At 72.2% G+C, this 12,821-nt stretch overlaps 2 protein-coding genes across 12 annotated transcripts in view; one reads left to right on the top strand and one right to left on the bottom strand.

Annotated features, from left to right (window-relative positions):
* CDC25B (cell division cycle 25B) overlaps window positions 1-1,744 on the bottom strand; it is a 4,858-nt gene extending 3,114 nt beyond the window's left edge. The window contains 4 exon segments of the mRNA XM_080588919.1: window positions 16-146; window positions 791-842; window positions 931-1,052; window positions 1,270-1,744. Coding sequence (XP_080445045.1) covers window positions 16-146; window positions 791-842; window positions 931-1,052; window positions 1,270-1,442 — 478 coding nt within the window. The 5' untranslated portion in view covers window positions 1,443-1,744.
* Window positions 1,745-4,183: 2,439 nt separating this feature from the next.
* The window catches only part of ADISSP (adipose secreted signaling protein), a 15,396-nt gene continuing 6,758 nt past the window's right edge, over window positions 4,184-12,821 (top strand). Inside the window, exons 1-7 of one of the 11 annotated variants that reach the window (XM_080589080.1) lie at window positions 4,214-4,381; window positions 4,536-4,647; window positions 4,989-5,145; window positions 5,857-5,914; window positions 6,394-6,454; window positions 6,663-6,777; window positions 7,666-7,999. In XM_080589080.1, the coding sequence (XP_080445206.1) occupies window positions 4,264-4,381; window positions 4,536-4,647; window positions 4,989-5,145; window positions 5,857-5,914; window positions 6,394-6,454; window positions 6,663-6,777; window positions 7,666-7,866 (822 nt within the window). In that variant the 5' untranslated portion in view covers window positions 4,214-4,263 and the 3' untranslated portion in view covers window positions 7,867-7,999. The other 10 variants (XM_080589078.1, XM_080589077.1, XM_080589073.1 and 7 more) reach the window with 10 other exon arrangements.

Genomic DNA, 12,821 nt, shown 5'->3' with positions numbered 1-12,821 from the left:
GGATGCCAGGGACACCCCCCCCCCCAAAAAGAGCAACCCCTGCAGGCGTGAACCAGACCCGGGGGGACACCGGGGACAGGGGGCAGCCCCCCCCCAGACTTACTCGGTGACGACCCTCCCGGCCCTCCAGCACGGCCTTCTCGAAGCTGCGGGGAGAGCGGCGCCGCGGTCAGGGGTGTCGGACCCCCACGCCGGGCAGTGCTTTTTTTTTTGGGGGGGGGGGGGCTCAGTTGCTGCCCCCAGGCCCCAGCTCCAGCACCAACCCCCCCCAGCTGCCTCTGGCTCACGCACAGCCCCGGGGGGGGGGTTAGGCTGTGCAGGGCCCGCGGGTGGTCCCGCAGCCCCGCTCCCCCACCTGTATGCAAATGGGGGCCACCAGCGCTGCCCCCGCCATCTGGCCCCCAGCGCCGCGGGGACGCACCGGCCATCTGCCCGCCGCCCCCCGCTGCCAACGGCCGGGGGGGGACACGGGGGGACACGGGGGGACACGGGGGGACACGGGGGGACACGGGGGGACACGGGGGGGACAGGACCCGCCTGCAGCCCCCCCATCCTCCCCCCCCCCCCCCCCAGCACCCAGCGCCCAGCACCACCCGGAACAGGCTGCGGCTTCCTGCCCCCCCCCGGCTGGTTTTTGGGTAAAGGCGGCTCCGTGCAGGGCGGTGCTGCTGGGGGGGGGGGGGGGCAGCCGGGGGGGGGCTGCTCCTGACTGTTTGCAACCCCTGATCCCCCCCCCACGCGGTGCTGTGGGGGTACGGGGGGGGTCCCTTTGGGGGGGGGGGGCACTCACACGTCCTCCAGGGCTTTGGGGTCCTCCTGCGTGGGGGAGTCGAGGCCCACTCCTGGGGGGACAGGGCAGGGGGTAGCAGGAGGGGTTGGGGTGCGGGGGGGGGGCTCGGCTGCCCCACGAGGGACCCCCCCCAAACTCACCCGCGTCCGAGGCGTCGGAGGTGGCGGAGTCCTGGGACGAGCCCGAGGAGGCGCGGGCCAGGCGGCACCGGGGGCCCGGGAAGGGCCCCCCCGGAGCCTTCCTCCGGGGGGTGTCACAGTGGCTGCGGGGCGAGGGGGGGGACACGGGGCTGGGACCGGCACCCGCAGCCCCGCACCGGTCCCAGCCCCGCACCACGGCTGGGCCCCCCCCCCCCCCAAAACATCACCCCCCAGGACCCCCCCAAAACATCACCTACCCCCCCCAAAACACCCCCTCCCCAAAAGCACCCCCCCCAAAGCACCCCCCCAAAGCACCCCCCATGTCACCCCCCCACTCACCTGCCCAGCCCCGCCAGCTTGTCCATGTCGCGAGCCAGCGTGGTGACCGGCGACATCCCCGCCATGCCCGACGCCACCGCCGGCCCCCCCCCCGCCGCCGCCACCGCCAGCAGCGCCGCCAGCCCGGGCAGCCCGCGGGGCCGGCGGGGGCTGGGACCGCTCCGCGCCGCCATGGGGGGGGCGGAAACCGAAAATAAAAAAAATAATAAAAAGAATAAAAATGAAAAAATGAAATAAAATAAAAAATAAAAATAAAAGATAAAAATTAAAAAAATAAAACTAAAAATAAAAATACAAAAAAAATAAAAAATAAAAAAAAATAAAAAATAAAAAAATTAAAAAATATAAAAATAATAAAAATAAAAAATAAAACGGGGGGGGCGGCGGTGGCGGTGTCGGGCCGGAGCCGGGGCCCCCGCAGGCCGCGGTGCCGCCGCCCCTATTTCTATTCGAAAAATAACACCGAGCGGCGGGAGCGCGGCGCCGCCCGAGCCCGGCCCCGCCGCAAGCCCGGCCCCGCGCGGGGGGGGCGCGGGGGGGGGCACGGCGCCGGGAAGTGCGGGCCCGGGGGGGGGGCACGGCCGGGGCTGGATGGGGCTGTTTGGGGCTGCGGGGTCGGGGGGGGGGGGTTGGGGGGGTGCTGCGTGGCTGGGGGGGGTCTATAGGGCGGGGGGGGTATGGGGGGGGGTTGTGGCTGGGGGGGGGGCGCATGGCTGGGGGCACGTGGGGGTGTGTGGGCTGCGGGTGGGGGGCTTGGGGTGGGGGGTATGAGGGGGTTTCTGGCTGGGGGGGGGGTACAGGGGTTGGGGGGGGGCTTGGCCGGGGGGGTGCAGGGCTTGGGGGGTGCCTGGGGGGGCAGTTTAGGGTCGGGGGGGGGTGCACAAGAAGGATGTGCAGCAGGCAGAATGCATGGCGGGGGGGGGCTGCACATGGGGGTGTGAAGGGGGGGCGTGGAGGGGCACTTGGCTGCGGGGCACAAGGGGGTGCATGGCTGGGGGGGGCTGCAATATGGGGAAGGGGTTTGCAGTGGGGGGGTGTGGAGGGGCCTTATGGCTGGGGGGGCACAAGGGGGGTGCATGGGGGGGGCTGTACATGGGGTGTGCAGTGGGGGTGTGTGGAGGGGCTTATGGCTGGGGGGCACAAGGGGGGTGCATGGTTGGGGGGGGCTGCATATGGGGAAGGGGTGTACATTGGGGGGGCGCGTGGCTGGGGGGCACAAGGGGGGCGCATTATGGGGGGGCACGGCAGGGCACGTGCTGGGGCTGTGCGGGATCGGGGGGCACGGCTGGGTGTGCGAGGGCAGACGCGGACGGGTGCACGTGGGCGGTGGGTGGTGGGACCCGGAGGGGGGGGGGTCCCACTGCTCGGACACAGCCCCCCCCCCCCCCCAATTCTCCAGGGGTCCCGGCTCGGCCCCGCCACGTGCCACCACGCGGCACCAAGGCCACCGAGCTGCGCGAGACCCCAGCCTCGGCCCCGCTTGGGGGAGGTGGGGGGCTCGGACCCGGTCCATCTGTCCGTCCATCCATCTGTCCGTCCGTCCATCTGTCCAGTTTGGGGGTGTCCCCCCCCCCTCTGACCCCCCCCGGCCGGCCTTTCTCATGTAAAGCAGGGGCTGGGGGCACGGCGCAGGCAGCCCCGGCCTGGGTGGCCGGCCTTTCATCCATTGTCCCCGGCCCCGCTCTCTCCTTTCAGAGGGGAAAATAAAAGGGGTGCGTGTGTGCGAGACCCCGACCCGCAGCCCTGCCGGGCGGAGGGGGGGGGCAAGCGGGGGCAGCCCCCCCCCCCAGCTTGGGGGGCCACACGTTCCTGCTGGCACCCCTGCAGGGGCCGGATCCTGCGGCCCTGGAGGAGCTGGAGGAGGGTGTGGGGGGGTCCTGTGCCCCCCCCCCCCAGCTCGTGGCATTGGGGGGGGGGTTATGGGGGGGTACATACAGGGGCGGGGGGCTCCCGGCCCCTCTCTGGGGGCTGCGGGTTGTTGCCCCCCCTCTCCCCGCCCCAGCGCAGGGCTGTAATTGCTTCCAGCCCCAGCAGCGGGAGGCTGGGCCGGGGGCCGGGGGGAGCCCAGCGCTTGCTGCCAGCCCCGACACCATGCTGCTGGCCTGGGGGGGGGTCTCCTGCTAGCCCCCCCCTGCGTCCTCATCCCCCAAAATGGGGGGTTCTGGGGAGCAAATGGGAGCGAGGGGCGCGGTGGGTGCTGAGCCCCTCGGGGTGGGTGCTGAGCCCCCCGCCCGCAGCAGGACCCAGCCAGACCCCATCCGCAGCCCCCCTGGGGTGGGACGTGGGGGTCCCCCCAAGCCCCCACCTCCACGGTTGGGGCTGGGGGGGCCGGGGGGGCGGCTCGCTTTAATGGCTGCGCAGTGAGGGCTGCCCTAATGATCACTCTAATTAACGAGGCCGGGTGGGGGGCGGGCTGGCGCCCCCGTGCAGCAGCCCCACGGTGACCCACCCCCGGTCCCCCTGGCCTGGGGGTCCCCCTCTGTGCTGGGCCCCCCCCCGCCATGGGGTCAGGGCTCTCCTGGTGTCCCATGGGGCTTGGGGACGCCCTGCCATGGGGCCAGGCCCCCTAGGCCTCCCCCCTCCCCCTGGTCCTGCACCCCCAGGTCCCCACATTGCTCAGAGACCCTCAGGTCCCCCTGCTGCCCCCCCCCCCCATTGCTCAGCCTCCCCCCCCACCTCATCCTACCCCCCTCTTTCCCCCCGTTGCTCAGAGACCCCCATCCCTCAGGACCCCAATCCCTCAGGACCCCCAAGACCCCCTGCTGCCCCCCCCCATTGCTCAGCCCCCCCCATCTCATCCTACCCCCCTCTTTCCCCCTTTGCTCAGAGACCCCCCCCATCCCTCAGGACCCCCAGGACCCCCTGCTGCCCCCCCATCCCTCAGGCCCCCCAGCCCCCCCCATCTTTCTGCCCCCCCCGTTGCCAGGCAACCCCGCGGCGCGCTCCCAGCATGCCCCGCGCGGCCCCCGTTGCCATGGCGACGCGGCCGGCGCCATGGCGGCCCTAGGCCCGGCGGCGGGCGATGGCGGCCTGCGGGCGCTGTACCGCTGGGTGGACGCCGTGCCGCTGTCCCGGCCCCGCAGGAACATCGCCCGCGACTTCAGCGACGGCGGTGCGAGGGGCTCCGGGCCTCCAGGGAGACGGGCGGGGGCCTGGGGGGGGGCTAGGCCGCGGCTGTGGGGCCAGGCCCGGGCCCAGTGTGGGGCCAGGCCCCGCGTCCCGGCCGTGTCCCAGAGCCTCTCCTCCTCCTCCTCCTCCTCCCCCAGTGCTGGCAGCCGAGCTGGTGAAGTTCTTCTTCCCCGCCATGGTGCAGCTGCACAGCTACGTGCCCGCCAGCTCCACGCCGCAGAAGCTGGCCAACTGGGGCCACCTCAACAGGTAGCGGGGCGGCGGTGCCCTGCTCCCGGCCGGGCTGGGGGAGCGCTGCCCCTCGGAGCGGGGCTGTGGGTGCTGGGCACCCTGCCTCCCTGCTCCCCGCCGGGCTGGGGGAGCGCTGCCCCTCGGAGCGGGGCCGTGGGTGCTGGGCACCCTGCCTCCCTGCTCCCCGCCGGGCTGGGGGAGCGCTGCCCCTCGGAGCGGGGCTGTGGGTGCTGGGCACCCTGCCTCCCTGCTCCCCGCCGGGCTGGGGGAGCGCTGCCCCTCGCAGTGGGGCCGTGGGCACTCGGTGCCCTGCCTCCCTGCCCTCCCGCCTGCCGGTTTGGCTCCTTTTTTGTTTTCAGGAAGGTTTTGAGTAAGCTGAACTTCTCCCTCCCGGATGAGGTGATCCGTCAGGTCGTGCAGTGCCGGCCGGGCACGGTGGAGCAGGTGCTGCTCCTGCTGCGGCAGAAGATCGAGGAGAAGCAGAAGCAGAGCAAGGCGGTGCCTGGCCCAGAGCAGGTCAGCGGGGCAGAGCCGGGGCAGGCGTGAGGCAGGCGGCAGGGCTGGCCCCTCGCGGCAGCCACAGACGTGCCGCCCCGGGAAGCGCCACGGCCCTGGAGGCAGGAATTGGCCTGGGCAGCCCTGGAGGAGCTGCTGTGAGCTGGGGAGGTGAGGGGACGCTCGCTCCGTCATCCTCCTTTGCCACGGCTTGTCACCTCGCTGTGACAGCCCTGGGGAGGAGCGGAAGCGTGCCTGGGCCGGGTCGGGCTTGGGCAGCCATGCAGAGAGCTGAGCACGCGGCTCCAGGATGGGGCTGGCGGCAGCAGCCGCCTCCTCTCCTGCCGCAGCCAAGCCCTCAGCCCACGAGGGTCCTGGTCCTCGCGGTGTGAGGGAGGAGAAGGAGCCTGCGGGCCTGGGGCCGGCTGGGCTGCGTCTGCCAGCGCCCAGGTCAGGGCAGGAATTCGCAGCGGGAAGGGCTGTGGCTGCGCAGGAATTCGGGCAGATCGATCCCGGCCCTGCCTTCGGGCGGTAACTCCGGCACCACGCCGCGCTGGGAACCCCCTGCTCTGAGCTGACCCCTGCCACGGGAGCGGCCGGATGGGCTGGGGGGCCCCGGCCCCCCCTTTTCCTGACAGCGGGGTGGGCCGGGGCCGCCTCCCAGCGCGGGGGGCTGCTTGCAGGCTCACCCCCGGGGCGAGGAGCCAGGGGTGATGGGGGTTTTCCGTGCAGGAGCTGGGTGCGAGGACAGCGCAGGAGGAGGTCGGCTACTTGGAGACGGGTAGGGCCGGTGCGTGGCACCTCGGGGCCCCCCCCCGCTCCTAGCCCAAACCGGCTGCCCTGTGGTCCCTGCCTCCTGCTGGGTGGGTTGTCCTGGGCTGGTGGGGGGCAGAGCTGGGTGGGCAGGGCACGTGCTGATTGAGGGAGGTGCTCCTGGTGCTAATTGACACTAATTGTGCTCGGAGAGGGGGGGTAACTGGTGACAGGACACGTGCAGACGGCACAGCGCTGTGCCAGGGGAAGGTCGGGCAGCACATTAGGAAAAAATTCCTTGCTGTGAGGGTGGCCAAGCGCTGGCGCTGGTTTCCGAGCGAGGTGCCCGGTGCCTGTCAGCGCTCGGGAGGCGTTTGGAGGGTGCCCTCAGCGACGTGCTTTCACTTCTGCTTAGCCCGGGAGCGGTCGGGCGGTCGGACTCGATGATCTTTGTGGGTCCGTCCGACCCAGCCGTTCCGTTCGGTTTTATTGTGTCCCTATTGCCGCCTTTGGCAGGCTACTCCGAGGCGAAGAGCACGGGACAGGGCTGTGCCCAGGAGTCCCCCGGGGCTGCCGGGTAAGGGCTGGTGCTGTGCGGGTGCTGTGCGGGTGCTGTGCCCTTCCTGGGGGCTCCCAGCGGGATGGGCTCTGCAGGTCCCCACGGGGCGCGGGCCCTGGAGGGGGAGCCCAGGACACGCTGGGCACGGCCGGGGGCTCAGCCCCGCGGGCCGTGGGTGCCGCAGGGGGGCTCAGTCGCTGTCCTGGCGTTCCCTTCCCTGTCCCAGGGGGAGCAGGAGCCACCTTGGCTACGCCCGGCATCCCGCAGGGGACACTGCTGCCATCCACCTGCAGCTGGCAGAGAAGGAGCAGGCGCTGCTCCTGGCCCAGGAGACCGTCCAGGTGAGCGGGACCGGGACCGGGACTGGGCTCCCCGTGCCCCCCGAGCCAGTCCTGCAGCGGCGCCGTGCTCCCAGGCTCCCGGGCCCACCCCTCTCTGGTGGCACCCTCGGGCACGTCCCGGCCTGGAGGTGGCCCCGCTGCTGCCCAGATGTCCCACGTCTCCCTCGGGTGCTGCTCTGGCAGCGCCGGGCTCCGGGCTGCGGTGCTGTGCCGTCACACGGGGGCGGGCAGTGAGGTTAGGAGGTCCCCCAGAGCCCAGCACGGCCCGGAGACGTGGCTCGATCCCCGCAGCTTGCCCCTGCTGCCCCCCACAAACCCCCTGCCCGCAGCTCTCCCGCTGGGGGAGCCTCTCCCGCTCAGCCCCCCCCTCCTGGCCGTGCCCGGCTCTGTGACACACCCAGCAGTCGCACGTCCCCGCTCCCCAGATGTTCCCAGCCCTCGATCCTTGTCCTTCCTGGTCGCTTCTCGGGCAGCGATGGCCGAGGTGGCGCAGGGCAGGCCTCAGCAGCGCTGTCCCGGGGCGCGGGGCAGGCGCGGGGCGGCGTCACGCAGCCCCTGGCAGCACTGGCTTTTGTCAGAGGTTTGTTCAGCGCCGCGGGAGGGCGACGCCGCGGTCCGAATTGCCTAAACCCCAGGCTTTTCTGCCGGAAAACATCAAAACGGAACGTTTTGGCAGAGGGGAAGGGGTGCTCCGAGCTGCGTTGAGCTGGGAGGCATCACTGCTGCCCCGTGGGGACCGGGGCGCCGGGGCCCTGTTCTGGGGGGGTCACTGCTTGGTGTGGGAGCGGGAGCTGCGGCCCCGCGTCTGCCGCTGGTGCTGGCCTGCCTCGGTTTCCCCCACGGCTAAGGGTGCCCGGGGCCGCGCCGTGCCTCCTGCCCCTCCCGCAGCCACATCACCTGCGCGTCCGGCCCGCGGCCCCGCTCCCGGCGGCCCCCAGGGCCGGCCGAGGCCGGGGCGAGCTGAGGGCAGGTCCCGCTCAGCTCCTGCAGATGAAGGTGCGGAGGCTGGAGCAGCTGCTGCGCCTCAAGGACACGCGGATCGACGACCTCAGCCGGCGCCTGCAGCAGGCGCAGCGCCAGCCCCGCTGAGCGGAGCCCCGGCGGCCCCGCGGCCTGGCCCCGCCGCCCGTCCCGTGGGGGTGCCCCCCGGTGCCCCCCGGTGCCTCCCGGTGCCTCTCAGGACGGAGGCAGGAGCAGAATTACAGCCCCGTTCCCACCCCAACTGTGCCTCCCCGTCCCTGCCTCGGCGACGAAAATCCGGTGTTTGCTTCTCTGAGGAGTGTGGGGGCGGCGGGGGGGCTGCCGGTTAGTCCTTGGGGGGGGGTGCCGGTTAATCCCGGGGGGGGGGGGGGGGGGCTGCCGGTTAGTCCTTGGGGGGGGGTGCCGGTTAATCCCGGGGGGGGGGGGGGGGGGCTCCCGGTTAACCCCGGGGGGGGGGGGGCTGCCGGTTAATCCCTTCACAGAGCCGTTTCGGTGACCCCCCCAACCCCTCCGTCCCAGCGGGCTCGGCCCCGGGCTCACGGCGCACACCCGGTGTCCCCCGGGGCGGGGCCGCGCCGTGCCGGCTGTCACGCACCGCTGGACGCGGGGACTCGGCCGGTTCCGGAGCAGCCCCCGGGGACGGAGCCGCGGTGCCGGGGCCGTGCTCCCGCGGGCCCCGCTGGGCTCCCCGGGACCACCTCCGGGGCTCTCCGGTGCCCACCCCGGTGCCACCTCCCGGCCCCGCTGGGAGCCGGGCCCGGCCCCCCCCCCCCGAGTCTCCCCGGCCCCTCCCCACCGTGCCCCGCCCGCCCCCCCCCGCCCGTCCCGGTCCGGGGCCGCGGGGCTCGGGGAGGGGAGGGGGCACCGGGGGGAGGCGTCCCCATGGCAACCGCGTCGCGCGGGGCGGGGCCGCCCGCCACCGAAGCCCCGCCCACCCTCTCCCCATTGGCTGCCCTCTACCATCGCCACGCCCCCCCTCCGTGACGGGCCCGCCCCTTGGAGACGACCCCGCCGGCGGGCCGCGTAGGAACCGGAGCCAATGGGAGTGGCGGGGGGGCGTGACCGCGGAGCGGGAGGGCCAATGGGAGCGGCGGGGGTGTGTCCGAGCCGCAGGGTGACCAATGGGAGGGCGGGGGGCGTGTCCCGGTAGTGGGAAGCGGGCAGCGGGCAGCGGGCAGCGCCCGGGACGCGGCGGTGAGCGGGGACGGGGCGGGGGGGAGCGGTAACGTGCGGGGGGGGGGGGGCTCGGGCCTCGCTTCCCGCGGTGTGCGGGGCTTTCTGCCTGTGCGTGGTTTTTAGTTAATTTTTTTTAATTTTAATTTTTTATATTTTAACGTTTTCCGTTTTTACCGTTTCCGCCCGGTTTCCGCGCTCCGTTCCGACGCCCTCCCCTCGAGCTCCCGCTGCTCGCCTTCAGCCCCGGGGCTGTGCCCACTGCCCCCTCCCCCCCCCCCCCCCCCATTCCGGTCGCCGGTACCGGGGGCGCCGCGGGGCCGGGGCCGGTGCCGGGGTCAGGGCACGGCCCCGGTGCTCCCCACCCGGGCCCCGTTTCCCCGCCCCCCGGGGCCGCTCCTGGCCCCGTCCCAGCCGCGGTGACCCCGAGGCCGTGGGACGGAGCCTGAGAGCCTCGGGACGGCTGCGGGGCCCTGGGGAGCTCCGTGGGGCTGGGGCCGGCTCCTCGTGCACCGGGGGCGGCAGGACCGGGGCCGGACCCCGGAGCCCGCCCCCTCTCCCCCCGGTGCAGTTCTCGTTGCGGCAGCACCTGCCCCGGTGTGCGCCCGCCGCTGCCGCCGAGGGGCTGCCGGTGTGCCCGTGCCCGGGCTCCTCCCCGGCAGCCGCGTCCCCGGTGCTCGCCGGCCCTGCCCGCTCCTCACCGGCCCCTTCTCCCCCTCCCAGCTCCGGCGGCGCCCCTCGGAGCATGGCCTCGCGCTGCCGCCTCTGAAGCTCGGCGCAAGGACGAGGGACGGCGGCGGGGACACATGGCTGCGGCCAACAAGGGTGAGTCCCCGGCGGCCCCCCCCGGCTCCCTCCCCCGGTTGCGTGCCCGCACCCCGCTGGGGTCTGGTTCGGTGCCGCTCGCCGCGGGGGTCCCCACCCGTGTCCGTGGGGGGTGCCCGTGCCGTGGCGGGGGCTGCGCGGAGCTGCCTGCCCTGCCCCTGCAGCGGGGGACGGGGGGGGGACGGGTCGCTGCTATTTTGTGGCTGTGGGCATGTCCCGTGGGTGCCCCTCGGCTCCCGGTCCTCCCCGCGGGGCTGGGACCCGGCCGCGCGCTCGGTGCGGGGAGGTGACCCGGAAAGGCTGCGGCGCTCCCTGCCCTGCGCCGCCCAGACAAAGCCCCGGGAGCTCTTTGTGCTCCTCTGAGCCGCGCTTTCACCTCTGCGCGGCCGCGGCTCCGTGCCCACGATCCCCGCGTCCCCTTCCTGCAGCGAGCGAGGTCGTGGGACGGCTCCGGCCCCGGTCGCTCAGCGCCCTGGGGACTCTTCCTGCCGCGGCGAAGCCTTGTCCGGGCTGCTGGCACAGCTGAACGAGGGGCACAGAGCCAGGGTCCCCTGCCCCGCATGCTCTCATCACCTGCGGCTCTCCTGGCACCGGTGGCGGTCCCGTGGCAGCGGTGCCGAAGGGCAGACCGCCCGCTGCCTTGTTTCCGTCGGTGCTGGGGCAGCCCCCGTGCTCCCAGCCCTGCCTGCTGGGGGGACAATGGGGACCCTCGCCTCAGGACCCTGTGACAAAAGGTGGCCTTTACTGCCGGGCTTGTGACCGTCCCTGACACAGGCGTGGTGGTCTCCCCAGGGCAGACCCTCCCCGCTGTGCAGGGGCTCAGGGAGCAGGGGGAGCACAGCACCAGGGCTGGCCGCCGGCACGCTGACCCCCAGGGAGGGGTCCGGCAACCCTCCTGCCGCTGTGGTGGGACTCGGTGCAGTCCCGTACCCCACGAGATAAAGCAAAATAGCCCTGGGTGATTTTTCTACCCTGCCCAAGGCTGACTCACGCAGCTGCCGGAGCAGGAGACGCGGTCGGCGTCGCTGCCTGGGTGTGTGCAGGATGCGCAATGGGATTGCACCCCTAATTTCATTTCTGGGCTGCCTGACGCGTGGGCACGGCCCCGGCCCCGCGGTGCTGGGGCTGCTGTCGGGTATTTGGGCTCTGCCCGGTGCTTTCTGGGTCAGTGGGGGCAGGCCCGGTGCCAGCACTCAGGGCGGGTGGCACCGTCCCTGCCAGCCCCCCCGCGGGCAGGATGCGGTGCTGGGTCCTGGTGCCCCCGCAGAGGTGCCCAGGGACTGCGGGGGCTCCGCGCCCAGCAGCGAGCTGGGACCTCAGCCACAGCTCCCCACGTTCATCCCCCAGGGCCGTTCTGTGGGCTCTGTCCTGCCCAGTGTGCTCGGTTCACCCGAAGCTGTGCATCCCCAGTGGACACCAGAGTTCAGGTGGGGACAGCCCCGTGCACGGCCCCGCACCCGCAGCGCTCCGCGCGCCCCCCAGGCCCGCTGCCTCCTCCACGCCGAGGAGCGTTTCTTGCCAAGCTGTTCCTGCTGAACAATGCCGAGTTATTAAATCTCTTGCATTTCAGTAAATTAGAGTCTGCCGAGGCACAAAGAGCCTTTTCTTTAAGGAGGCAGCAATCTGCTCCGTGCCTGCTGCCAGATGGACGAGCTCGGCAGCTCTGGGGAGGGGGCTTCGCCCTGCGTGGTGCAGCACCATCGTGGGGCGTTGCTGCCGCAGCTCCCAGCTCTTTGGGGTTCTGCCCCCCCCACGCCTGGGCGACGGAGCCGCAGCAGCCTGGCTGAGGACCCGCTGTCCCCACGTGCCCTCCTGCCCCGCGTCTCTGTGCTGTCCTGTGCTGAAGTCACAAGCACCCTGGCTCGTGCCCGGCCCTGCTCCCAGATCAGCGTCCGGCTGCGGAGCCCGTGCTCTGAGCGCCACCCCAGCCCGCGCTGTCTGCGGCAGGATTTCGCCCTGTGTCTCATCTCAGCCGGTTCTGGGCTCTGCTGGTTGCAGCAGGCCGGGGGGGTGGGTGTGTTTTTTGCTGTTTGTTTGCGCTCTCGGCAGCTGGGTTTTTACTGTGGAGCTCCAGCACCCAAATGACAGCAGGGAGGAGAAGTGGCTGCCAGTAAAATCACATGCTGGCAGTGCTTCCCATCGGTTCCTCGCCCTGTGCGGGCAGCCTGGCCGGGCAGCTTCCTGGGTCGCTGGTGCAGGAGGAGGAGGAGGAGGAGGAAGAGGAGTTGTCTCTTCCTGGCAGCCCGCAGACCACTCTCTGCAAAGGCACAAGCCCCAGGGCGCACGGCGCTGGTCCTGGTGGGCGGCTGGAGGTGGCAGGGGCCAGGGAGGGGAGCGGAACCCATCCTGCCCCTTGGCTTCTTGTCCCCGGGGACAGCAGGTGACACGCGGGCTCTGTCCTCTCGTCCCGTGCAGGCAGCAAGGCGAAGGCGGGCGGCGTGCGCTTCGCCCCCAGCCAGCCCGCGGATGGGGCCCCCGGCCACGTCCACTTCGAGGAGAAGCTCCGCGACTCGGCGGTGATGGTGACGCAGGAGAAGGACGGACACTTCCTCGTCAAGGTGGGGGCGCGTGCTGGGGCGGCCGCTATCTGCGGCCGCGCGCCTGGGGGGCCTGCAGGTGCCCTGTGGACTGGGGACCCCTCTCCGCGGGTGGCAGCGAGGCTCCTCGGGGCATGGCTACAAAGGGGGTGCTCTGCTCCAGATTCACAGAGAGAACCCCTGATTTCCGCCCCGTTGCTGCTGCCTGGTCCAGGCTGTGTTTGCCTGGGGCTCTTGGGACGGATCCGACCCCTCCGGGACCGCAGGGGCAGGCATGTGCAGAGGAGGGCATTTGCTTCCCTGCGGGCAGCGCCGTGGCACCCGCTGCCATTCGGGGCCGGTTGGGGTTTGCCCACCAGGGACGCCGTGCGTTTCCCAGAGCTTCCCCGGGGCTTCGCAGACCCGAGCACCCACAGCCTGCCCCCATCCCCCTGGGCTGTGCTGGGCTGCCGTGGGGCAGGGGGCCGGGTCCATCTTCAAGCATCTGGGCAGCTCTGTGGGGCTGGGGCAGCGCCTCGAGGGGGTGCT

This window comes from Anser brachyrhynchus, assembly GCF_964034855.1.
Source record: "Anser brachyrhynchus genome assembly, chromosome: 4".
In the NCBI taxonomy this organism is placed as follows: domain Eukaryota; kingdom Metazoa; phylum Chordata; class Aves; order Anseriformes; family Anatidae; genus Anser; species Anser brachyrhynchus.
The sequence above is the reverse complement of the archived record's forward strand: the minus strand, read 5'-3'. Positions and strand labels throughout refer to the sequence as shown.